Source organism: Plutella xylostella, chromosome 5, assembly GCF_932276165.1.
Source record: "Plutella xylostella chromosome 5, ilPluXylo3.1, whole genome shotgun sequence".
NCBI lineage: Eukaryota > Metazoa > Arthropoda > Insecta > Lepidoptera > Plutellidae > Plutella > Plutella xylostella.
This window is the reverse complement of record NC_063985.1, coordinates 3,002,891-3,030,278: the sequence shown is the minus strand read 5'-3', so window position 1 is coordinate 3,030,278 and position 27,388 is coordinate 3,002,891. Positions and strand designations below refer to the sequence as shown.

Sequence of the window (27,388 nt, the reverse complement as noted above, 5' to 3'; positions counted from 1 at the left end):
TGGAGCTGCTCGACCTGACTTAAGCCTCTAGTGCTCTAGTGGATACCCAGCTCTACACTAATGTTACTACTACTACTTACTACCTAAGACACAAGGAGGAACTACCGTGGTGCATTCTGGCGGCGCGACCCGCCTACTCCGCAGCTCATAACTTGTGGTTGCTGGTGAGCCACGTGAGGCCCTCGTACAGCCCGTCTGCTATACTCTTACACGCTACTCCTACCCTAATGTTAATTTATGCCCTGAGTAAGGTTAGGAGTAGAGAAACCTGACCCTTCTCTCATAGTAACAATACTTCAAACAGGTCAGGTTTCTCTGCCCCCTACCTAAGTCACAAGCTGCAACTTACCGTGGTGCATTCTGGCGGCGCGACCCGCCTACTCCGCAGCTCATAACTTGTGGTTGCTGGTGAGCCACGTCAGCCCCTCGTACACCCCGTCTCCTATACTCTTACGCACTACTACGCAACACTACTACTACTACATGCAACACTCTTAATATAAACGGTAGGTATAAAGGATAACCACACTCAGAATACCACCTAAGACATAAGGATCCACTACTTAAAACACTTATTACAAACGACAAAAAGCCTAACAACTTACCGTGGTGCATTCTGGCGGCGCGACCCGCCTACTCCGCAGCTCATAACTTGTGGTTGCTGGTGAGCAAGGTCACCCCCCATACAGCCCGTCTCCTATACTCTTACACACTACTCCTATGCAACACTCCTACACTCATGTTTAATTAATCTATGCCCTTAGTACGGTCAGGAGCGGAGAAACCTGACCCGGCTCTCATAGTAACAATGTTTCTGAGTGGGGTCAGGTTTCTCTGCCCCCTAACTAAGACAGAAGGTGCAATTACCGTGGTGCATTCTGGCGGCGCGACCCGCCTACTCCGCAGCTCATAACTTGTGGTTGCTGGTGAGCCACGTCAGCCCCTCGTAGAGCCCGTCGCCGGAGGTGGCGCACGACGGCTGCACGTACCAGTTGCGGTCCCGGATGCGCGTCAGCCCGAGCTTCTCTTGGATCTCGTGCGGTTTCATCGCTGGAATGGGGAGACGGTTTGTGATTAACACACACGTTTTGGTAGCTGGATTGAATATCGAAAAATAATTGAATAAGAAAATCGAAGACGTTTTTGCGTAGAGTCTAGCTGGGGTGCTCACATAATACATGGAAAAGGAAGCTGAATGGTTAATTATGATGCAAATAGCTGGTTTTAACCAGCGAGGTTTAAGATACCGCACATGTGAAGTCGTGACCAAGTTTACAAATCATTCGCCCTTTACAGACTTGCGAGCCATACTTGTATAATAAAATTGACTAGTTGGTGCTATGATAAGTTGATAACCTATGGTACTAAACATTATTGTGTTGAGTGTATTATTTAGGTTCTAGTAAGCGATCTACTGTTTCTAAGCAAGTTGAATAGAATAATAACCTCAATTATTTCGTGATATGTATCGCGAAATTCATTACTTGTGATAGATGTTAAATAACGACAGAACATATTTCTGGATTCTTCTAACCAGGTACCTAATTATTTATATGAATACAATAATACGCTTGTGGCGCCCTCTACCACGGATACCTGCTCATACAAAAATCTTAGGCCCTTATTTATAAAAGTTAAAAGGTATAGGGCGCCACAGGGGCCCTTAAAAGTTATAGGGCGTTTTAGCTATTGAACTGTTTTGTCCCTCTGTAACTCAGAAAAAAATGTTCTTTGACAGACAGGGACAGTTCAATAGTTAATAAATTTTCTATGAATAAGAGGGTTAATCTGTACTCAGTGCACATACTTAGTTCAAAGCGCCCGTTTGGGAACGGCGAAAAAAATGTGTGAGCATAAGTTTATGTGATAGGTTTGGTGATAAGAATCTTAGGCAAATTATGCGCAACAATCTGCAGTCCTAACTGGCCCTCCCGGAGTCAAACGAAGCATAGAATACACTCTTACGCGCATCTCGCGGTCGTTGATGATGCGGTGCAACTCCTGCCGCGCCTCGTCGATGCGGTCGCGGTCCGCGCAGTCCACCACGAATATTGTCCTCGGCCGACCACTCGTTCAATGGGAGAAAAACTAAACGCTAATTACAGATGGCGCCTTAGGCGACTGTGCCTAATTCCCCAGTTCTAATTGGTTGGTTCAGTCGCCATTTTTTCTCGCCAACAATGTAATTCGTCAGAACCAGAAAGGCACACTCGCTGGTGCTGCCAAAGCTTCACTTGGCTATTTTCCCCATTCCCAGCTGTTCATTGGCCAATGATCGGCCGGGGGTACTATCATATCCCAAGTAGCTCGTGCAAACCAAACAAAGCATAAAGAACAGACTCTTACCGTCACTGTTTATTAGCGAATATGAGTATGATGGCGTCGTTGATAATGAACGAAGTATAGACAATACTCTCTTACCGTCAGGCAGGTCCTGCTTATTAGCGAATATGAGTATGATGGCGTCGCGCATCTCGCGGTCGTTGATGATGCGGTGCAGCTCCTGCCGCGCCTCGTCGATGCGGTCGCGGTCCGCGCAGTCCACCACGAATATTAGGCCTTGGGTGCCTGGAAGAAGAGAGATAAATGTTTGTGAGTTGATATGTTGCCGAGTGATGGAGAGATATTATTGGATCTGAATTTTTTTACTATTCTACATCGAATTAAACTATTTATTTATTTATAATGCATAACCCCTAACGGGGGATACTCACAAGAACTCTGTCAGCCGTAGCCTCTACATAGCTAATTATTATTTTATCTTATCTATCTGTCAAAACAGGTGTTCTATCAAGAAATTACACAATTTGTACACGGCGACACGGACAACAAAAAATCACTACCTTTACATAATAATAATCACTTCTTTATAATATACTTGTATGCTTAGATCTTTGCTTCCCGCTGTCTTCCATATTCCTTAGATCTTTAAAAGTTCCCAAAATATTTTTGATTACATAGTGAGAGTATGGGGTTACAATTGAAATTGAGAGTATGCATAATAAATTATAGGCAAGTTCGATATTTATAAACAACAATAGAGACAGCTGGTTTTAATCGGTTGAATTCCGTGAATTCAGACACAATATAAAATCTATTGTTTTTCGTGCAATATCGCGACTACGGGACGCAAAAGGTTAGTCCTAATCCTAACTAATATTATAAATGCGAACGTAACTGTGTCTGTCTGTTACTCTTTCACGCCAAAACTACTGAACGGATTTGGTATACATATGGTCTAGACCCTGAGAAAGAACATGTTCGCGACAATCGATAGAGAGAGTAGATAACTCGCGAAGGTTCTGGAACATTCTATCACTTTCCAGTAGTTTCGATAAAGTTCTAGAAGGATTAGTATGGATTCAATAGATCTACAATAGTCTAGAAGCTTCTAGAACAATAGTTAGGGAATGTTCCACAACGTCCGCGAACTTTCTAGATGCTAAGTTAGGTACTTATAGTTAGTAGATAAGTATGGATTGTTTATACCTACTTAGTAATAATAATAATAAATAGTGTGACCTCGGGTATCTCTGGCACTTTCGGGAAGATCGCTCGCCGGCCTATATAAAGCGAGGTGTCCGGCACACATTAAGTTCAGTTTAATAGTAACATTCAAACAGTAAACATCAAGCTCGAATAGTGAACATCTCCAGAGATCCTCGAAGTGAATAGTGATAGTAATACTGGTGTTTTCTTTTAAGTTCGTACCATCCGGAATTCGTTATAGTTGTGAGTCGTGTCGAAGGGGCTCACATTTATGGTCCTTCGAGCCGGATAGTTATAGTCGAACCGGCATTCGTTCGTGAAGTGACCTTACATTTATGGTCATTCGTGCATCCGGATTGGAAGAAAAGAAGATGCCTGCAACGAGGTCTCAGAAGTCGTACGCAGTGCAGAGGACTACGGACGAGAAATCTGCCGTCTCCACGACGAGGTCTGCAGATGCAACGGAGTACGCATCGGCATTGGGTGCAACCACAGGAGGTACACCAGGTCCACAACCGCCGTCAGAGCTGACGACGGAGACGCTGCACTCTCCATTGTTGCCACCCTCCCCTATAGTCGTTGCCGGTGTCACAACTGCCGTTGCCCCCACCGCCGCAGTCAGCGCTGCAATAGATAGTGTCGAGTCAACATCAACAAATCAGGGAAGATCACGTCTTCCACGTTCATCGCACTCCACTGCTTCTCGAGCACGGCGAAGAGAATTGGCGCAAGCTCGATTGGAACTTCTCGAGCGACGAAAAGAGGCGGCCATAGCTAAAGCTGAGGCAGCTATGTTTGATGTCGAATTGGCTGCAGCCAAGGTTGCCGATCTAGAAAATGATTCGGAAGAGGAGCAGATAGAAGAAGAGAATGAAAACATCAAAGTGGCGCGCACATCCGAGTGGGTGCGGAGAAGTACACCCGCACTCTCACCGCAAGACGTCGTCGCGTGCCAAGTCCTGCCTGAACCTGCGGGACCAGGATGCTATGCTGCACAAGCAGCCATGATGGAAGAACGAAGAAGCGCATGTCATGCGCCAGAGATGCCCACTAGCGTGAAGGTTAATGAACCTGTTGTGGTGAAGCACGACTACGATGAGCTCGCTGCTGCCATAGGCTCTGCTGTTGCACGTTACATGCAGCCTGCCAGTCCGAGAATAGTGGAACTGCCATACTTTAATGGTGCATCTACAGATTGGTTGCCATTTAAAAGAGCCTTTGAGGAATCTGAGCATCAACTCAGCGAACAGGAGAACCTGGCAAGATTGCGCAGGAGTTTACGAGGCCTTGCTAAAGAGGCAGTACATTGTCTCTTTGTTGGAGCAACAACTGCGCGTGAAGTTATGGAGCTTTTAGAACTTAGATTCGGCCGTCCAGAAGCAATCGCCATGGCTGAATTAAATAAGTTGCGCAGCTTACCGAAGTTATCCGCAAACCCAAGTGATATCTGCGTGTTCGCCTCGAAAATTATGAATGTGACGGCAACCATACGAGCACTAGAGAAGCCGCATCATTTATATAACGCGGAAGTCGTGCGGGCAGTCGTCGAAAAGATGCCGTCTGCTTTACAGTTTGAATACTACAGGTTCAACAAAGAACAACCAAAAGACCAACCGAACCTCATCACGTTAACCAACTTCTTCAAAGTTGTATCCAGTGAAGTTAGTGAATTTGCTTCAGCTGAAATTGTCACTGCTGAAGACCGGCGGGAGTTACATTCAAGAAAACCACAGCGAATTCATCATGTCACAGACATGTCAACGGCGTCTAACGCGCACACTTCGTGTCCGGTCTGCAAACGTGAGCATAGTACCACCGATTGCTACATGATGAAGAAAGCCAGCGTACAAGAAAGATGGGAACTGGCGAAAGCACATAAGCTTTGCTTCCGCTGTCTTAAAGTTCGACGGTTCGGCCACGTATGCAAGTTTAAGCCATGTGATAAATATGGGTGCCTATCATCACATCACCCAATGTTACACACGGACACAGTGAAGACTACACACAGTGTGACATCTCAAGTTGTGCGAGTAAAGGCGACGAGAGAAAAGGTGAACTATGCGTCAGGAGACTTATCATTTGACCCTGAATCGAAAGAAGTCGCCGTCAGCCAACCTGTGGTGGAAATCTTGCCCTGCCTTCTCCCGCCTGAACCTGCGGAAGTAGTCGTCGCCGGTGAAAACCGGCGGGAGCCACAGCGGATCCAACCGCTGCAGGGATACAGAGTGGCTCCTGTAAATAGTGTAACATCGACAAGTGAGCCAGTCAGTGCTGAAAGTGAGGGGCCTACACTGCCGCCCTCAGCTGAAGTCGTCGGAGCACTCACACCATCCATAGACACGATGAAAGATCGTAGTCTAGAGAATCGTAGGATGAGTGTGAGTGCCATAAAAACGGTTCATCTCCCTACAGAATTCGATAGTCCGACAGATAGTGAGATAGATTGGCATGCGCTGCCGTTTCTGGCGGACAAACTCCAGGGTATACCAGCGGGAGAGACCGAACTGCTGCGGAAAGTAGTGTCCAACAGCAAGTGTGACTTGGCAGTTAGAAGACTGGATCTCATAGACAAGAGATTAACGGACAAATATTGGGCACGATGGATGGAGAAGTATGTTCGAGATTCTCAGCAGCAAGGAGACGTCATGAATCCTGCGGGCGCCTACCATGGAGATGACCGAGGAGCTGCCCATCGACGAAGATGTCGCGACCGCGGATAGTTCAGCTACAAGAGCTGCGGCGGGAGTAATGTTCGCGACAATCGATAGATAGAGTAGATAACTCGCGAAGGTTCTGGAACATTCTATCACTTTCCAGTAGTTTCGATAAAGTTCTAGAAGGATTAGTATGGATTCAATAGATCTACAATAGTCTAGAAGCTTCTAGAACAATAGTTAGGGAATGTTCCACAACGTCCGCGAACTTTCTAGATGCTAAGTTAGGTACTTATAGTTAGTAGATAAGTATGGATTGTTTATACCTACTTAGTAATAATAATAATAAATAGTGTGACCTCGGGTATCTCTGGCACTTTCGGGAAGATCGCTCGCCGGCCTATATAAAGCGAGGTGTCCGGCACACATTAAGTTCAGTTTAATAGTAACATTCAAACAGTAAACATCAAGCTCGAATAGTGAACATCTCCAGAGATCCTCGAAGTGAATAGTGATAGTAATACTGGTGTTTTCTTTTAAGATTCGTACCATCCGGCATTCGTTATAGTTGTGAGTCGTGTCGAAGGGGCTCACAGAACATAGGCTACTTTTTATCCCGGAATTCCCACGGGAAAACTTTTTAAGGCGAAGCGAAGCTCGCGGGAACAGCTAATACTAAATATGGCTCACCTGTGTAATAATGCCTCCACAGTGGTCGTATCTTGTCCTGCCCCCCGACGTCCCACACGTTGAATTTGACGTTCTTATACGTGACGGTCTCCACGTTAAAGCCGACGGTGGGGATCGTTGTGACTGACTGGCCTAGTTTAAGTTTATATAAAATAGCTGAAAGGTGTGCGGTTAAGGAAATTCATGTTTCACATCACAAATGGTTAACTAGTAGAGAATGCTACTAATGATTAACTGTTCGTCTTTATACTTATTTGTTTTATGGGTAAAAATAAAGTCACTCGAATTAGTTAAATAAATAAGAGCTATATGGTCGAATCTCCCCTCCCTTTTGGTTATTATGCCTTCTAGTTGTATAAACGGTATCGATATAATTATATTAGATGAACGTGTACTGCACCAACTCCATGAAAACATTTCGTTCTATGTAATGTGCATACAGAAAAAAAAAATAAGCGAAACTTGTCCCATAATTCCACTGGAATTGTAAACTTAATAGCCTAGCTCAGTTTTAGCTTCGATCTAGGCGTACCTAGGCGACCTACATGTAGGTGATCTCCGTGAAAGAGCTACAGTGCTCTCCAATTGCATTAAGATCGGCTCGGCTTGTTAATTGGATATTAATCCTTGTGTAGGATTTGTGAGGTTCAAATCCTATTACAAGCGCATCGTACTGCATACGATCTTGATTCTAGCAGCACTATCGTTAAGGGCTATTCTGGCTTGATAAATGGACGCGTTAGTCAAAGGATTAGGTAAACGGCACCTTAAAGCATCGTAAAATAAACAGATGCTCAAAGTAAAAAGTCGAGTGAAAAACATCTCTGCCCTCGGGCTAGCAGAGGGGAAAGCTGGCTGTGACTGTTTTGCCCCTGTTGTATTCATTACTTGGGAATCTGCGGATATTAACTATTTCCTTTGAGATTTGTTTTTCTCTTACATTTCTTGTGCAATCTTGCTGAATCAAAAAAGCTTGCCGGCACATGTATAGAAGATATAAATTTTATATACATATATATACTTTCCAAGCTGGTTACCAATTAATGCCGTTGCGGCAAAGGAAAGCAGCTCGAAAAAATCAGTAATTCATTTATTATACACATATATTTTGATTATTTGGCGTATTAACTGTGCACTACACTAAACTACACTAAAGTATGTATAATAAATAATATAATCAATGACCAGGCTCACATACATTACATAGGTATCCAGTAGCAATGCGTGGCACACTAAACAGGGTAACCATGCATGTAATTACCCACACACCACACTGCATACCCGTCTAGGCATACATTACGCTTAATGTACTGTTGTGGCCTCTTTGATTGAATATCTCGGGCAATTTGCATAAGTGGATTGTAAGCGCTCCGACGGATGCAAAAACTCATGTCCGAAGCTGACTCAACACCCATCCTTCGCCATAATTAAAATCGCATAAGCAAGCTTTTTGCGAGAATGTTTTAATTTATCAGAATCAGAGAAACCCCAGTGTGCTGTAAATTTTATAGCCCTTCTAGCCGTAAATGAAACGGCCTCGAGACATACCCAAATAATCATCTCAATTTAACCTTTGACCCATTCAAACGGTGACCAAAACGGAATTGACTAATAAAAGTAGGTATTATCGGAAATTCAATTTTGAGACGTCTAGCGAGTTTTGCTAGTCAGTTTACATAATAAAGAGAAATAAAAAACATAGACATTGATCCTTATTGATTTAAATTGTGCTACACTTAACCTGTGTTTCTGTAAACAATACGGACATGTGTAAAAAAGAGCGCAAAACCCTTTGTGTTGATGTGTATGTCTTCAAAGGAATGTGGGTTGAGATTATGGCAAAACCCTAAAGGCTTAAGTAGGTTTATATCCCACAAAAGGAATGGGTATTTCTCGTAGTTGTATTTTCTAGTCTTCACCTTTGTTTGGCCGACTACAACATTCGTATATCAAACCTACCCAAATTGTAGATTTGAAGGTTTACGCAAATGCTAAGTTTCAATTTCATGTGCCAGATCCTACTATCTTCCTACACTAGCTTTATTTATGACGTCGCAAATGGCGCTACATATTATTTGTGAATGAAACCCACATTTAAAGAGCATGGTCTTGTTTAGTAGGTAACTACTGTGGTTTACTCCCACAGCATATCATCTAATTTAAGGTCATCGGTCCAGCGGTCTGATAGAGGGGTTTTACTTTACTTTTCAACGTTTTATTTATCTGCCAACCTTCAGTTCACTAGCTCCAATTATAACACCTCTACTGCCGCTACAAGCTTTAGGAAACCCAAACTCAAAGTACTTTACTTTTCTAAGGGCAGATTTTTTAATAGACAGATAAATTATATCTGAGGAATTAAAACTGTTGCTGTTTACTTTCTTATACAAACATTCTGACGCGACAGCATCCGAATCCCAGATAACTTTATTCTAACCGTGGAAAATCAGCCATAAAGTGTGTAGCTTTTGTTTAATCCCATAGAATAACATCTAAATTCATCGGCCCAACGCGGGGGTACCACGTGAATTGGTCATATTGTAAAAAAGGATACTAGTCTTGCCGGCGGCGTCGAGGCCGAGCATCAGTATCCGCATCTCCTTGTTGCCGAAGATCTTCGACAGCAGCTTCCCCATGGTGCTGGTGCCTCGCTCGCCTCAACCGCACTACTGGAAATGGGAGAAGGTATACGTTAGTCACGTGACGTCAAAATAGTCAAATTATCGTATTGAAGACCGAATGGTGTAGCGGTTAGTGACCCTGACTGCTGTGCCAAAGGTCTTCGGGTTTGATCCCCGGCCAGGGAAGAAATTTGTTTAAAGACAGCCTTCGCAACCCTGACAATCAGCGACCTAGAGTCCGTAATAGTAAGGCAAAACGGGAACTCATCTGCTTATTCATACTATCTGACAATCACTTTTATGAGTGCAGCCAAAAAGTCAATAATTAATAATACTAGGTTGAATACAGCGCGGCTGCTATCGGACTTCAGTGGCAGTGGTATCGCAGACTCTATCTTTCTTCTGTCACGACACGCTAAGAAGATTGTTTCACGCAACATAACATAGAATTTAGATTTAATAACATGTAACTTTAAACATAATCAAGTGAAGTCTAGACTTCCTCTAGACAATGGAACGCCATTATTATTCAGAACCATAATACATAAATCTCATTCTAAGCTCAGCAGACCAGTTTGAAACTTAAATTACCAAAGTTAGCGAACACTGATCGAATTCACCAATGATTCGCGGACCAATATTATTGTGGACTCGTTAATGTAGAGTAGGTGGTTTGTTCCGAGACACCAGGCTACCAACTATTATTGCGTCTCAACAGCTGGATCATTGTCTGATTCGAGTAAAACATGATTAAATTTAACTTACGTATCACGAGTCGACGTTGAACTACGCTACAAAAATGTTTGTGCTAGCCATACCTAGCTCCACATATAATATCTACGGTAAAATACATCTTGCACCCCACTCTGGTAGAGATTAACTTGTGAAAAGGTGCCTCCTTTGCCACCCTTCGGTACTTAAACGAAGTCTCCCAATCGCGTTCTTTAGGGAGACGGCTAATCCCGCTCCCTTTCATGCTAAGCTCATCTTTACGGCTCTAGCACTAAGCCTTATGCAATGCCCACTCGATCCAGCGACCTAGATAGCTATGTAGCTCTAAATATAACACGACAAGAATACCTTCTACGAAATAGGGAAACTCGAGTGACTATGTAAAAAATGTATGTGATGGGAATTCCTAATAGGTATGTAATATGTTTAGAGATATTATTTCATATTATGAAGTAGAACCCTTAATATAGTACCTACTTCTACCTACCTACCTTAATTAGTGTTCCAACTTCAGCTAATCATTTAAAGCGTTAAGCAATAAGGCCGCCTTTTTGCACTGTTCTATTTAAAAGTTATTTTGTAATAACTTATTTTATTTTGCAAAGTAAAGAGTAAATATTCTATTCTGTCAGGAGAACTGTTGCCAAATCGCGAATAAAAAATCCTTTGCCTTTATGCCAAACGGACATTTCTTTTAGGGCATCTCTTTTTAATATGGACCGCATATTTCAGCGTCTGCCAAACCGTCGTAAATTACTGTCCCCCACTATCGAACGTGAATTTGCCACCTAAGTGATTGATAGATGATCAATAATAGCAAATACCGCAACTCCGGCATGACGTGAGACCATCGAATGTGTGTCCCCATATCACCACCGCTATTCGTTATGAATCGAACTATCCGCATTTTTTTTACCGTTTTAATTTCTACCTAATGACAACTATTGAACCAATGAATAAGATGGCAAATCTTGTAACCGAACTAACTAAAAATAAGAACTCGGATGTTGTTGTTGTTGAGATAAGTGGGGTGTTATTAATTGTAGAGACGTAAATTTTTCACAGACCCTCAATCTTGTTCCTATTGTCTTAAGCTAAGAATCGAAGGCGCCTAAACTCGTGTAGTTTCATTAAAATGGGCACGTGTATTCGGTGGGCAGACGATGAATCCATTGCTATTTCGGGATTCAAGGTACTAAGATACCGCTTTTGTTATGAATTAATATTTCAACACATAGGAAACGATTATAGGCTAGGGCCAGATAATACATGTAGGTATCTACTAACGTGAAAAAAAAGAATATTGAAACTTTTATAAATGATTGTGGCATTAATGTGGCACAATAACTTTAAAGCCACGTATTCACTAGGCGACAAATTGTCGCAGAACCTGTCTAGGCACATGTCGTCTACGTGTCGCCGCGACGTCGCGCTCTGTTCTGCGACGTCGCACGCGACTATACAGCGACATCTACGTGTCGCAGAACAGGTTCCGTGTTTTGGCTCGCGAGACAGAACTTCCTGCGACATCAGTCTAGCACATAGGGTTTTTTTTTTTTACTAGGTCTAGCGACCGCTGTTGCAGAGTGTGGACGCGTGCGCGACTTCTAGCATCAACATGCCCGTAGAAAAAACTTATTGACTTCCTCGGGCGACATCTCGGCGGAGACTGCTGGTGTGGACAAGCAACATGTATCACGACATGTTACCAAAATGTTCTGAGAACACGCACCGTAGATGTTCTGTAACAGTCTCAGAACTTGTGCCCTAGTGAATTCGAGGCTTAACGACGGGCTGTTACTTAATTAAAATTTAACTTATTGTATTACGTTCTACAGTAGCAAAACCGGTCACAATACATAGGATAGGATAGATACGAGGATATCTATTTACAGACGAAACAAATGAGAACAGTCTTGTTAAGTTTAAGTGCAACATACATAAAGGTGTAAAAACTAATTGTATTCAGGCCCTTTAAACTTTTACGGTTTGCCCAAAGCTGTAAATGCCACAAGCTCTAAATTGGGTCGGTGGTCGCGACACTTTGACGAAGAATAAACCAGGCAGTAACATTTAAACATGGACGCGAATAATTAAAAAGAGTTTTTTCATTCAACCTATAAGTACTCATACATTATTACGGATATTGATTTGATGATGGACCAACTTGGTAACGTGCTGTATTGTTATTTGTTACTCACAAAACTACAGTTTAAACATGAAACGTTTCAAATCACGAAACTCTACTATCCCGACGACACAAAATTATCAACAGAGGAACGCCAAGTATCCGCCGCGCGCTGATTGCCGCAATACAATTCAAATTAGACAACCGTTGAACTCGGCGGCCTAGCAACGCATTCCATAGCGTCGAGATAAGCTAACTCCTGCCCTATTCTAGCCAGCAAAACAACCTGTATTCTAGGCTTCAAGCTGTTTATGCTGCGATTGCGAGACTCGAATGCAGTAAATTGAAATTTTGCTGTTCTAAACTATTTTAATGAAGAGAATAATGATTAGAGGTTCTATTACAAGATGTGACTTTAGTTCGGTTAAAAGATCTGTGACTTTATTCATTGGTACTCTACTACTGAAGTAGTACTAGTATTATTGAAGCGTCCGTAGTCGAGCGGGCCTCAGTGATCGTAACTGATCGCTGAGGTTAAGCAACAACTGACACGGTCAGCCATTGGATGGGTGACCAATTTCCAGTGGTGCTTTTCTGGACGCTTCCGTGCTTCGGACGGCACGTTAAGCCGTGGGTCCCGGTTGCTGCTTCGGCAGCAGTCGTTAAGCCTAGTCAGAGGCCTTCGGGCGGCTTGAAAACATCTGACAGTCGGGTTGCCCACTTACCCGACAACTCTCTCAGCACAAGCTTGCTTGTGTTGGCGTCCACCAACCCGCACTTGGCCAGCGTGGTGGACTAGGCCTAAACCCTTCTTTCATTGGAAGGAGACCCGTGCCCCAGCAGTGGGGACGTAATGGGTCGTGATGATTCATTGGTACAATTAGGATAAACTTAAAATGGTTTGACTGTTAACAAAATGCAATGTAAAACAAAAAATAGTTGCTTTTTTGTGGTACACCATTAATCTAAGATCCGAGAAGACCGTACCAAACTTTACCATCGCCCAATACTCCAGAATACACTAAAATGAGTAACATAATGACGCAAGAACTACGAGCGAAGTCCAATTCGAGTACGGAAGTCGTCCCAGAAGACAATTAGTGGACTATTAAACTATCAGAGCCGACTCCGCTGGCTGAGGCTCAGTGAGCAAAGTTGCGAGCTGTGCTGAAGAGATAGAGACCCAGCGGGGACATTCTCAACCAGCCGCGTTTAAAGTCATCCATCAGTGGCGCGTTTTAACCCCAATAATAGTAGTGACTGATTTTGGAATAAATATAAATTTTAACACTTGAAACAAGAAGCGCGTGGTTGTGAATTTTTCCTCGTGATAAGCTCATGGAACTCAACTCTATCTTATCTATAAAAAATGCAATTGAATCTTTCCATCCATTTAGGTCTTACAGAAAGATAGGTACACTCTTCAAACTTATAGTACCAGTGTGTGTGGGGTAAAAAACTAAATAAAATATAAATTAATTTAATAACAGATAAATACAAGGGTTGCAGGACCCCGGCTGTGGCCAATCAGGTGCGACATGATGGGGTCACTTTCCCTAACACTATTAGCATCAAGTCATTGCTGAGGGCGTTCACAATTTCCACACCATTTCCTTTGCCCAGCCAATCGGAACCAGCTATGGGGAGTATTGGGGATTTACACAAAATCTAAAAGAGGAATTATGTATGTAAACTTCTAGAACTTTAAACTACTACTACCTCGTCGTCGTGAAACCTTAGATTTAGTAGGAAAATATCTAGTTTAATATAATCTAAACAAAATACTCCACACTCAGTATCGTGTTACTGCAAAACATCAGGACTACGCCCTAGATCGTTAAGTAGGTACCTAGAGACAAACAATTTCTTAGGCGTGGGATGAATCAGCGCTACAACCAACAACCAACTCCAACAGCGGTTGTATGACGTCACCGCATACGTAGGTACCATAATTCATTAAATGGCTTGTGATACGTAAAAATAACTATGGTTACTTTAGCGTTCTAGACAGACACTTCTCTAATAAAACAGGAAAAGGTTTTATCAGCCAGCCTAATGGAAACAAAGCACGTCCATGCGTTTGCGTAGGTTTTATAACAGATATAGCAAACCCTTGACTACCATCGACATGATTGGTCAATCAGAATTATATAATAGAATAAGCAGCTCGATTGAAGATTTAATTGTAGGGATATTTATTGACGTTATGCCTGGCGTTACGCCAAACGTTGAATGTATTTGGCTATCATTTCTACGGCAAACTAAGTCATGATATGAATTGATGGCATGCACATGTACCTGCTGCATATTCACTGTTTAAAATTAAAAAAATAATGTATTAGATTTATGCAGATTTTGAATATATGTTCGAGGAGTTACTTTTGCCTTATCTTGTCCTTAGTGATTTCAAAATAGTTGAAATAAGTCAAGATACAAAAAAAAACAACTGTGCCAATTCCATTATAGATCCTAACACTAGATACCTAGACCCAGACTATGTATTAAGTACCTAGCGGTCAATAAAAGATTCATCAACTAGTAAACGGACACACACGCTCACCTTAATTTTTTTTCTTGCAAAACCAGTCTTATGGCTCTTTAGTGGGTTAGAAAAAATAGCGGCTTCGCGACGAACGGGCCTTGACCGTGAATTGGCCAGATATCGGTGGTATCGCAGTAGTTACAAGATAAGACTGATACTTTATGATAACTTGTGATAGTAGAGATTTTGTACAATTATGAAGAATATTTAAGTAATTTGAAAAAGTTTGTGAGAGGAAGAAACTTGTGAAATGTTGTTTAAAAAAAGTACTCCTTGATAATGATTAAGCATTCGCAAAAATTAGCACTTAACTTCATAAGAAATTGCGACGGGTGTAGAACATTTACATACAGGACAATTTGACCTCCCGTAGTATGAAAAAATACAAACAATTGACATAAGTAAAGATAGCCTCTCATTCAAATAATATAAGTCATGTAACACATGCACAGTACGCAATCACACAAACAACACGGGTGGGACAGTGCAAGCGACGTTCATGGGAAAGCCGCAGAAAGCAATATGCATTCCACCAACCATAGACATTACACACGCAGAGCCACAGCTGAGCCGTACGTGTCATTTCCGTTCATTCATAATTTGGTACACCACCATCTTGTTGACAACAGAATATTATAAGGCTTTGGTAAAGCATGCTTTTACTTATAACTTCTAATAGAAGACATTCTGCTGGTCCCTTGTGGTAATAAAGAGATTAAATTTATTTTGAAATTATGTTTTGTCATGGCGATACGGCTCGCGACCTATCACGTGAGTACAAAATGTACAGCGAATAGCGGTTGACGTAACCTCTGACTTCGGGGATAACGGTCGTGTTTTTAGAGTCTAGACTGAAGAATTAACCCATAAAGAGCTATTCCGGTAAATGTTGTTAAGTTAAAAGATGAATAAACATTTGGAAACCTCCGTACTCCACTAGTCTTTTATTTGAAGATTTAGTTTCCGCAGCGTTACCCGAATGGCGACACGAGGTCTTGCCAGGAATTCTCCCAGTACTTAACCACCGCCTCTGTTGACAACGGTCCCTATTTACATTCACATTTACGGTCTATTTTTCAACGGGATATGTTTTTTAACCTGGCTTTTTCTTGTCACCTCGTAACTCGATTATAAGGGTTGTATAAGTAAATCGTCTGTTTATAAATATAGCCAAGCTATAACTGAAGATTTAGATTCCGCAGCGTTACCCGAATGGCGACACGAGGTCTTGCCAGGAATTCTCCCAGTACTTAACCACCGCCTCTGTTGACAACGGTCCCTATTTACATTCACATTTACGGTCTATTTTTCAACGGGATATGTTTTTTAACCTGGCTTTTTCTTGTCACCTCGTAACTCGATTATAAGGGTTGTATAAGTAAATCGTCTGTTTATAAATATAGCCAAGCTATAACTGAAGATTTAGATTCCGCAGCGTTACCCGAATGGCGACACGAGGTCTTGCCAGGAATTCTCCCAGTACTTAACCACCGCCTCTGTTGACAACGGTCCCTATTTACATTCACATTTACGGTCTATTTTTCAACGGGATATGTTTTTTAACCTGGCTTTTTCTTGTCACCTCGTAACTCGATTATAAGGGTTGTATAAGTAAATCGTCTGTTTATAAATATAGCCAAGCTATAACTGAAGATTTAGATTCCGCAGCGTTACCCGAATGGCGACACGAGGTCTTGCCAGGAATTCTCCCAGTACTTAACCACCGCCTCTGTTGACAACGGTCCCTATTTACATTCACATTTACGGTCTATTTTTCAACGGGATATGTTTTTTAACCTGGCTTTTTCTTGTCACCTCGTAACTCGATTATAAGGGTTGTATAAGTAAATCGTCTGTTTTTATAAATATAGCCAGGCTATCCTTTAACAGCATTATTACTAACATATGGCTTGGTATCATACTAACCTGGTGCAGTGATCTTCTTTAACGATCGTAAAAGAAGGGAGGCGAAGTTCGCGATCGTAAAGGACACCGCGCTTTCACGGCTTTCTGTTGATGTCAGCTCGAATAAACTCCTAAATACGTACCTTATTAAAGCCTGGATTTAAAGGACTGGTATGTCTCGCACATTACCTAATTTATTCCATGCGATGGCTGACATTTTTATTTCAAAGTCGCGACGTGGATTTCACAAAATCGCTGGGACTATTTAGCGAGATTTATGACTCCGCTTAGCAGCTTTAGAGTTATCGGGTGAGCCAGGCGAAACTGGAGCTAAAAATATTTATAACAAGCCCGTATACAGGGATATTTAACAGAGCTGGCATAATCACGTACATTATAAATACGATATGAACTCACATTTATAAGGCAGGAAGCGACAAACTGATAGGTCGCAATATCGGGACGCGGCGAACCGAAACAATCGAAAACGTTGCTTGCATATAATTTATTAATGTTGAATGGAAACCACGTTGGCAGCGCTTACCTAGTACATATCCAACAAGTCAAAAACGACTAAATAGGAAAGTCTACTTAGGGAAAGAATGTATTTTTGCATATCGGAAGGCTTCCGTGCATCACACCGATAACGTTCATGTAATGCTGCTATGTGGGTGAAGGTCACAATAATTGTCGGTAACACAAAACTCAAATGTAACAAAAATTCAAAACTTACATGTAAATAATTTGGCAAAAGGCACAGCAGAAGCAACTCAGTTCTGTTATCATCGAACATAACTTCGCTTAGGAGTACTTAGGACCTCCCCTACCGACACAACCATTCATCTCCGCACAGTAAATTTCTTTCGTAAGTCTTCTTACTCCTTGCTGGTACTTCTCCTCTCTTACTAGTATTTCGTTTGCTGGTAGAATTAGCCCGATTCTCTGTTTTAAAACAAGTGCAGTAAAGCACGTTGAACCCCGGTGGGCAGGCAGGAACCGGCGACATCCGCGGTTGCGGTGTAATTTATTGAGCGTGCACAGAATGGGTATCTTGCTTCGACAAAGAATGTTAGCGTTCCCTATGGGAGTGCCGTGGATGATAAAACGGGGGACCGGAGTCATAAATTGTTTTTCGTCGTTTCTTTAGTCTATTTTGGGTTATGCATGTATATCGCTTATTTCGTTTGTGGCATTCATGTTTGAACTCATTAGGTTTTATCGCCTTATCGCTTGTTCACACCCTGCGGTGGGTTCTTACATACGTAGAAAAGTGTTTTAAAATTATTTTATCTGTTCATCCTGCATCTTCATTGTGACCTTTGGCGGTTTGTCATCGCCCTAGTGAGAGCTAATAGGGTTTAATACATTGAACGACTCCTGTGTAAGTGGTCAACGCATGTAATGCGAAGCCCAGATGTTGTTACATAATCTTATTATGAGGAATTTGTGTCAGTCGCCTCCGCGTGTTGATGTATTCATCAAATGTGCCGGCTCGTGTAGCTTCAACTGAAGACACGCATCTACAAATATTGTTCCTAGTAACATTTTCTAGTCATATGAATTTAAATTGATTCTACTTTAAGCCTTAGCAATAAATGTTTTTTTTTTATGTAATTTGTGTGTTTTGTTGCATGTGAGAATTAAAAGAATACCCAAACCCATACATGAAAAAGCACATAAGATAACCTGTAACATATTAATTTTACTAACATTTGCGTTGAAATAGTGTAAAAATTATATTTAAAACCATCCGCTCTAGATTGCGAATGTAAGATTCTCACACTAACATGTGTTGTGTTTTTGTTTTTTAACCGACTTCAAAAAAGGAGGAGTTTTTCACAATTCGTCGGGATCTTTTTTTTTATGTATGTTCACCGATTACTCCGCCGTTTATGAACCGATTTTGAAAATTCTTTTTTTGTTGTTTTGGGTTGAGCTCCCAGGTGGTCCCATTTTTTTTCAGAATTTTATCTCACCCCCAAGGGTGGGTAAAGGGGTAAAAACAGGGTATGAATTTCCATTTTGGGCACATATTAACCGATTCTAATTAAATTAAGAACGTAAATATAGTTCTTATAACAAAAAAATATGATGGTGACCTTGAGCTGATCTGATGATGGAAACGGAAGGCAGTCAGGGGAACTCCTCAACGGTATATAGCAACTACTTCGTGTTTAGGCTTGAATGATTCGTATTGATTAGTAGGACTTTTTGGTATCATTTGCACTTTACTTTTGATTGAAATTATTGCAAATAAACTAAAAACTATAAAATAAAATTATAATTAAAAAACCGACTTCAAAAAACCACTAAAATGTAAGAAATAATTTAAGGTTTACACAAATTCTACTCGTATGTGACAGTACATATATACCTAAGCAGGAACTGTTCTTTTTTGAAGTTGGTGCCATATTTCTTTAGATTACTTTGTCACCGCACCAACATCAAAAAAGAACAGTTCCTGCTTAGGTATATTTGTACTGTCACATACGAGTACAATTTGTGTAAACCTTAAATTATTTCTTACATTTTAGTGGTTTTTTGAAGTCGGATTTTTAATTTTTTTAGTATATTAGGATCTTTTCCCGGTACTTTTTACACAGAGTAGTATATATTTTTTAAGTTATCAATTTTTATTGTTGAATAGTAGTTTATTATATCGCGAACAAAATAAGCCAAGAATAAAACGTCGAACAACAGTAGACAGCCAAAGGAGACCGAAGGGAATAAAATAACTTTTAAATAAACACCCATATAACGTATATAGCTATAACTTTAACTGTAATGTGTGTAATCGAAAGGATGTTGGAAGTGCCGCCAGCTGTGATCGCGTTAAAATAAAATAAACAAACTGTAAATGTGTCTGGTTAGTGAACGACGTGAGGAAATATAAAGCCCTCTACATCTACGCTCTCACGGCTGATTTTATTTAGGTTTTCTTTAACCGTTTATAACGAAGAGGGGTGATATAAGTCTGAAGTGAGTGTCTGTGTGCCTCTACTCGTTGTTGACTTGACCTATCGATTTCATTTCTATTTTACTTGGCTGCTGAGTCTTCTTAAGAGATGATAACAAATTTAAGAGAGGGAAAATAATATACCTGCAACGTCGTACTGGTATAATTCATCGTCAGAACGACAGTTGAGTCTCCGATCGTTTTTGAATCGTAAGACACGCAAAATCATTTAGTTCCGTTCCACTACACCCGTGGAGAAGTGGAAGACAGTTAGTTGTCTCTGTTGAATTTCTACTCGTATACTTATTTTACACTGCGTTGAACTGGTAATGGATGAATATATCATAATAAATTCCTCGTACTTACATTAACTATCTACTCGTAGCCATACGTATTAAACTTAAAAAAAAACAAATATTTAATATTTACAAATTTAAATGACATGACATGATTATGTAAACAAGCAAAATTACTTAGTTAGAAGGACAAACAGCGTGAAGGAACCATGTTTGTATGTGTATCAAAGAATAAACGAGACACTATTAACAAAACCTACAAAAAAAACACGAGAAAGACACGTGAATAGCAAACCGCAAAAAGAATATCGTATTTCCACAAAATGGACGAATCAGGCACAAGATAAACGACTATCATTATTTAGTAATTACCTACGTTTCGATCACGATAATAATTATGTTGGCATAAATTTATTGCAGTCACAATCGAAAGTCGACCTTTCGACTCGGGACTTAGGGGTCAGTTGCCTATCGTGCTAGCCGGCTATATCTATGTCAGTCAGCCGGGCCGGTTGGAAGTGTGTCGGCTCACAGGTGATCGCTATCTAGTTATTAACTACGATTTCACACAATTTCTATATTTAGCTTTCTTTTTTAATACTTAAATTATTTTTTATACCGCGTGTGTATTATATTAAAAAACTATTATGGAAATATGTAACAATTTAAGTAGCTCATTGCCACTGAAATTGAAGCCAGTTTTTTCATTTTTATCTACTTAACATCCAGCTGACAACATTTTATAATAATGTGATAAATGATAACAGTTCAGACAAATATTTTTATCTTGACGCAACGCAAGTGTCTTGGGTATGTGTTTTATAGTTTTTCATAGAAAATAGAATATACTGAGTATTAACTCTATACTCCTGTAAATTAAACTAACTTTTAATTTACGACAGACGGAAAGAGTACAATTCCTTCCGTTCATCTCTTCTTAGCAGTTTTGGAATCTTATTCGGCAAAACTTAAACGCTGTACCCATTCCATGATACATCTCCGTAATCTCATATTTCGTCAAGCAAGACCATCCCTTCTGGTCCTTAGTCTATAGTGATCGTGTTTGTATGCGACTGACAACAATGGGACCAGCGCTGAGGTGAACAAACTGACCGTAATGTTGGCGCCTCATCGGACTCATTGACTTGATCCACATCAGTAGGACGGACTATAACCGCGTATAGTAGCAGACACTGACACCAGCTGGGATGACTTATAGGGTTGCCAAGGTGTCAGATTGAGGGAAATGTTTAACTAAAAGACGAGATATGTCTGGATGAATTTGTAAAGACAACCGTTTTCCTCACCATTCTGTTCACCTTACGAACACAGTGGTTTTATAGGACCATCATAATCATTAGAGACTATGTAAACAAAGATATAAAAGTGAAATTATAGCGCTCACTGACCAGTTCATTATTGAATTGGCTGCTACACAAAAATTCACCATTAAAGTGTCATTACATTTAAACGACACGAGTAATATGTGAACATGTTGGTAGCCCTAACATAATCACACTCAAGGGAGCGAGTCAGTGACTCAATGGCAAAAGTTTGCTATTCAGGTCACCCAAGCTTTTCCAAAGCGATAGTGCCTAGCTACGAGAGCCGAAGACGACCTCAGGAGAAGTCGGATGTGGGAGGATTGGAATTTACCAGCTATGGACGCAACATGTTCTGGTAAACCTATGCAATCAGAACTGAACTTCATGACCCTTTGTTCTTAACTCACACACTTCCAATTTAATTTCATAATATCTTTATTATTTTACTCAGTCATTTAATATAATACCTATAATTATTAAGTATTTAAGAAACGCAAGCTGTGTCTGCAACTAGTTGAGTATAATCTTAAGATTCTTAAGTTCTTTTAATTGACTAACTGTCAGTTTCACAGTTGAGAACGTCAAGATAAGTAGAGTTTGAGTATGGAATGCAGCTCTGTGATTGGCTGAATTATCGTTGAGTCGGTCCTAAGTTCATGCTTAGGTAGATTTACTCAAATGTGAAACTGAGCCTTAAGATACATTTAGCGTAGATTATGTGCAGTTTAAAAAAAAAAATAAGTTATTCGTTTAACTATATACCTATATTTTTTTGATTCTTTATTATTAGTTTATTTCCACATCGTCTTCTTACGATCGTATACAGGACCTATGAACGCTGTAAACTTGAGGTCCACTTCGTTCATTTGAATAAGCCTGTTGTTGTAAGTCTCACGGGACTAGAGATGTCCCACTGATGCGAATCTGGTTCTACCTGGGAATATTACCCGTAATCGTATCCCCTTCGCTTGACTGACCAGTCGGATACTTGTCAGTTCTCTATAACTAGTCCTCCTGTGGGACGATGAACTTTGCAAAAGAATTCTGAGTAAAAAATCGACATACTTTCAGATTTACCAAAACAGAGAATATAATGTGTGAGTATTATAGAATTGAGAAGCTACTAAGCTTTTCTTTGCACGGGTTAGATGGATCCCCAATGCACACTTTTCAATTGTAACAAATCCATCGACCCAAGATTTCTTTAAACAAGATAAAAAACCATTTAGCCATTAGAATGTTTTCGTATACTTAATATAATCACTCCGCCGAGTTTCCACGTAAACGGGAGGTTACTCGATCATAAATATAGGTGATAGCTCGATAACCCCATTATGATATAGGCCGGCGCGGCAGGTCAGCCGCCTAGATTAGCTAATCGAGCGTCAACTGAGAATTTTAGAAGTTCACTTGTTTTAGAAACTCTTCCACTCACACGGAAGACAAGAAAAACATCGGCTCGCTGACGATTTTAATAAGATAACTCTCGAATTGAGCCAAATAAAAAAATGCATTCCTTCGCTCTTACGATAAAATGACACACAATACTTGTTGTTTAACTTTAAATATTATTCCATTACACCTAGCATGGATAGCAACGTGATCTTTGTCAGGTCAGTTTAAATATACTCGCAGTGTCTACTATAATAATACAATCGTAGTACTGACGTACCTTAATTAAACCGACAGCCTTACACGACAGAACTATAGCCCTATCACTTCATAGTCAGAGCTAATCAAGTAGATGTAACAGGCGAAAATGACATGTATTGTTCGTAGCTGACAGTCTGTTTTGCTGCCAAGTGGTTCGTACAATAATTGTGGAGGGGAATTTGTAGTAAATGAAGCCGTTGGTCGGACGTTTTGTCACATCATTAGCCTCATGAACTCTGTATTGTTGGGCATCTGAATTGGTCACTATACTGTCCAAAGTGTAGCAGTACCATTTCTACAGACAAGATAGTTACAGAACAAAAAGAGAGAAAGCGCGGAAATTATTTAACTTTTGTTGCTTTTGAGAGTATGAATCCTATGCAGGTACTATATAGATATTATTGCAGAATTAGTAGGTATTATTGAACTACACTCACGGGCAATGAAAAGGTTCCACAGAGAAAAGCACCAAATTACTCCTAAACGGCAAAGGCTAGCTTAATAACACCTTCTGCAACATTCACGTACATTTAACAGAGCATCAGGATATTACGAACTAAAAACTATAAGATTTTGTGCATAATTTAAATTAGATGTTTGAATAATTTAGATCGTTGGGTGCCGGTGATTTTGTGAGTGGAACTTTTTCATTGCCCGTGAGTGTATTTTACCCACCTAGTCGTATTTTTTAAAATTAAAAACATTTGAAAGAAATCTTTGAACTTTAGGTCTAAATTGCATGAAGTGCGTAAACAGTATTCACTAATTTTAGTTTTAGCTATGACTAAACAATGTTGCAATTGTTTTAAGTCCAAAGTCTATAAGGGCAATAAGAACACATATTTTACATAATTACAAAGCAGTTTTTCCTCGAGGTTTGACGGAAAAGCGTTACTATGGCGATAACAGAATGATAACTCCTACCACCTGGTGCCATTGTTAGACGATCTACGAACATCCGTGAATACAAATCGATGGAAGTGTTCTATAGACAGCAATTATTCAGTGAAACGGTGCTGTATCCGGGAAGAGACAGTCCTTTTGTCACACAAGTCTGTAGATTGATTTACTGTTCAGAGAAATGTTAGGAGTTGTATTACTAACCAATTTATGCAGGATTGGATAGGTATATATAGAATAGCTGCAGGCAGAAGTTATCTAAAGAATCCACCGCTAGCCCACAGACGTTTTAGAGGTTAAGAAAAACAGGGAAATGTTAAGTTGAATTAGGTACTATCCAATTTATTACGGATTGGAGAGAAGAGCCGAAAGCGGAAGGTATCTGAAGAATTCAAGAGAAAACAGAGACTAGGCACTGCTGAAACAATAACTAAAGTGATTGCCTTTCTCATCACAGCTCTCGTTCTAGCTATAATATAATATACATAAAAAATGGGACCATTTGTTGACGGCATTTTGTAGGTGGAACTTTTTCACTGCTTGCGAGTGTAGTTTTGACAACGACGGATTTTTGCATGTATTTTTCGACATTCAAATGCCTCTAAATTTTCAACAAGACATTCATTCATTCAACAGGAGGTTTATTAAAACAATGCCAGGGATTGTTACAACTCTTGACGCACTCGTAGAATATTAATTGGCCAACGGATCTGCTTCAGTGAGGCATTGAGTAGTTTTGACTGGATATTGCATAGAGGGTATCGTCCTATGTAGTTTTTAATGGAATCTAGATAGATGTTAGATATTTAGATGTTGCATGGAATGGATGCCAAACGTCTATTTTCGTACGATGGATAGATAATTCTTTTATATGATATGCACACAAACACAGACATGACAACAGGAAATACACAACATAGACGGTACAATTGCAGTATAGGAGCTTACGGCTTGAGTCATAAACATGTAGGTAGAACATGAAATTTTAAGCGTTTTATAGCAGTGTAAACATCAGTCAATTACTATCTTCGACTAGAAACAATACGTTTTCGAATAAGAAAACTTTCACCGACCTAAAGAGCCGTTGGATCGTCTCTAGAATCAGTTGGCAACAGATTGGAGGGTTACTCTATACTGACAAAAAACGAACTAACGAGAGCAGTTTAATAAAACATGATAAAGTCGTGGCTCGCGTAACAGCGATCGAAAACTTCGCTTTTTTTCATATAGAGTGACCCCCTGGACGGGACAAACAACACACTCCGACATGCGAGCGTGTTTAACTATTCATACAAGGCTGTTCGATACGGGCCCCACGCACCACGCAACTCCGTATGGCGGGTCGGTGCCTCGTTTGCATACGACCAATCCCTGGACAGTGGACACGGAGAGTAAACTGGGAATGAGCAATGGGAAGAAGATATTTTTTTGGAATATTATATGTAATTTATTATTAATTTCATCACGACTCATTACGTCCCCACTGCTGGGGAACGGGTCTCCTTCCAAGGAAGGGTTTTTAGACCTAGTCCTAGCACGCGGGCCTAGTGCGAGTTAGTGAACCCCAACACAAGCAAGCTTGTGAAAGAAAATTCTATTTGATGAGCCAAAACGCTGAAGTAGTGTAAACGGAGCACCAATCAGAAAAATGGTGCGGTAACTTTATTAAAAAAGTGATACGTTATAGTATACCTACTGTATGAATTTCATATGTCGTTTTTAGGTTACCGAGTGCTTTGTGAAAACTTTTCGTGTTGGAAGTTTATAAACAAGAGCAAGTTTCTCCTCGTAAGGCGGTGTCGGTGTTGTGTTAATATAAAAAAAATTTAGGTAGCTTCATCTAACTGTATTTAGGCCAGTCTGACATTACATGTTACATGGTAACTTTTAGGAGAGTATAACTATACCTTAGTTTATTCATTCTGAAATGCCTTTACTTTATTGTTATTATGCTAGGGTAGGGGGAGTGGCTTATGAGGCCTACAACCAAGTTGCTTGAAATATAATTCCCGTTAATAAATGCTATATCAAAATTATATACCTGTAGGTATCAAATTCAATGTGTATTATTCCCAGCTGTAGACCAGACATTTTCAAATAGAATAACATGCCATACATCGGGTCAGTGTTATGACGTCATGTTTTTTTCCGAAAAGCGTTTAGTTAAAAAAAAAAACACGGTACGATTGGAGAACATTGCAATAATTATAACATTTAGTTTTGCTTTATACTCACGCAACATTGCTAATTACGATCATTTAATTGCGTTTGTTGATTATAATGTTGACAAGGGTTTTTTATAAGCAAGGGACGATATTATTGTCAGGTTAGAGGTGTACTATGTATGAAGTATACAAAGTGAGTATGGAAGATTAAATTATAAGTGTAAAAAAACAATGTAAGTACTGCTTTTTGTCATAGTTTTTGTCCATCTTTCTATTTCTTATCTTATTCTGATTCTGGTCTAGAATTACTCCTATTGTATGTAATAGATATGTTCTCAATTTCTTCATGTTTTTATAGCCTAGCTTAGTCTATTGTCCAGTCCATTCAACCCAGTCCGATGGCATGTAGCCACATTAGACATCGTATGTATATTAGATTACCGACCCGACAGAAATCTGAAAGGTGATTTTATGAACTTCTGCAATTGACTTTGGATTTTATTTTACTTTGATCTGTGATTTCATTCATCCTATTTTACTGAACCCGATAGTCCTGAAATAATAAAATTATTTAAGACTCCCTATCCATTCCAGAAGAACTGGCGACGCAGCCAGCAGAGCGGTAAGCGAGGCAAAAATCGACCAATAAAATTGCATTAAAACCCGTGAAAGTCTATTGGTGGATTTTTTTCGCGTAAGCCGCTGCACCAACCCGCGTCGTCGCTTTAGTTTTCAGGCAGCCTATCAGGTGCGTTGAAGAGGACTTTGTTTGTCATGAAATGTGTATCTTAAATATAACTTGAAATAAAAAAACTCACATCAACAAGTAAACACGAACACTCAGGAACCATTCCAATCGCCGGGCCAACACCACGGCCAACCACAGATTTCACAGTGACTTATCTAATGATCCACATAACCTGAAACAAAGAAAAATGTTTACAAAGTCAATATTTAAAAACTAATAATACCTATTAGAATTGACGAGGAGACGAGAAGATTTGTCATAGTAGGTGGTTTAAAATTTACTGTTTTTTAAAAGAACTGCATATTGTCTAACTTGCAGCTTTTGAAAATACCTTTTTGTGTCTCGTTATAAGGTTATTTTGACTGGGAATTTCATGTAGGTACCTACTAAAATTTTTTTGTACAATGTCTGTCTAACGGTACATCTATTGGTTATGGCAATTGACTATCGAGTAAAAGTTGAGAGATTTCACGAACCACACCTTTTCAGATGGGTACCTAATGGGGACAAACACAAAACTTAACAAAAAAAACAAAATCCGAGAGCAAAAGCAAAGCAAAAATCCGTAAGTAATAAACCTTTTG

General features: G+C 40.1%; 1 protein-coding gene across 3 annotated transcripts in view; it reads right to left on the bottom strand.

Annotated features, from left to right (window-relative positions):
- LOC105391526 (ADP-ribosylation factor 6) overlaps nt 1–27,388 on the bottom strand; it is a 31,728-nt gene that overhangs the window by 2,120 nt on the left and 2,220 nt on the right. The window contains exons 2-7 of one of the 3 annotated variants that reach the window (XM_048633111.1): nt 26,875–26,976; nt 9,388–9,502; nt 6,834–6,989; nt 2,422–2,568; nt 892–1,050; nt 345–373 (exon numbers count right to left, since the gene is read on the bottom strand). In XM_048633111.1, coding sequence (XP_048489068.1) covers nt 908–1,050; nt 2,422–2,568; nt 6,834–6,989; nt 9,388–9,469 — 528 coding nt within the window. In that variant the 5' untranslated portion in view covers nt 9,470–9,502; nt 26,875–26,976 and the 3' untranslated portion in view covers nt 345–373; nt 892–907. Of the gene's footprint in view, nt 1–344; nt 374–867; nt 1,051–2,421; nt 2,569–6,833; nt 6,990–9,387; nt 9,503–26,874; nt 26,977–27,388 lie in introns of those variants that run through there. The other 2 variants (XM_048633112.1, XM_048633110.1) reach the window with 2 other exon arrangements.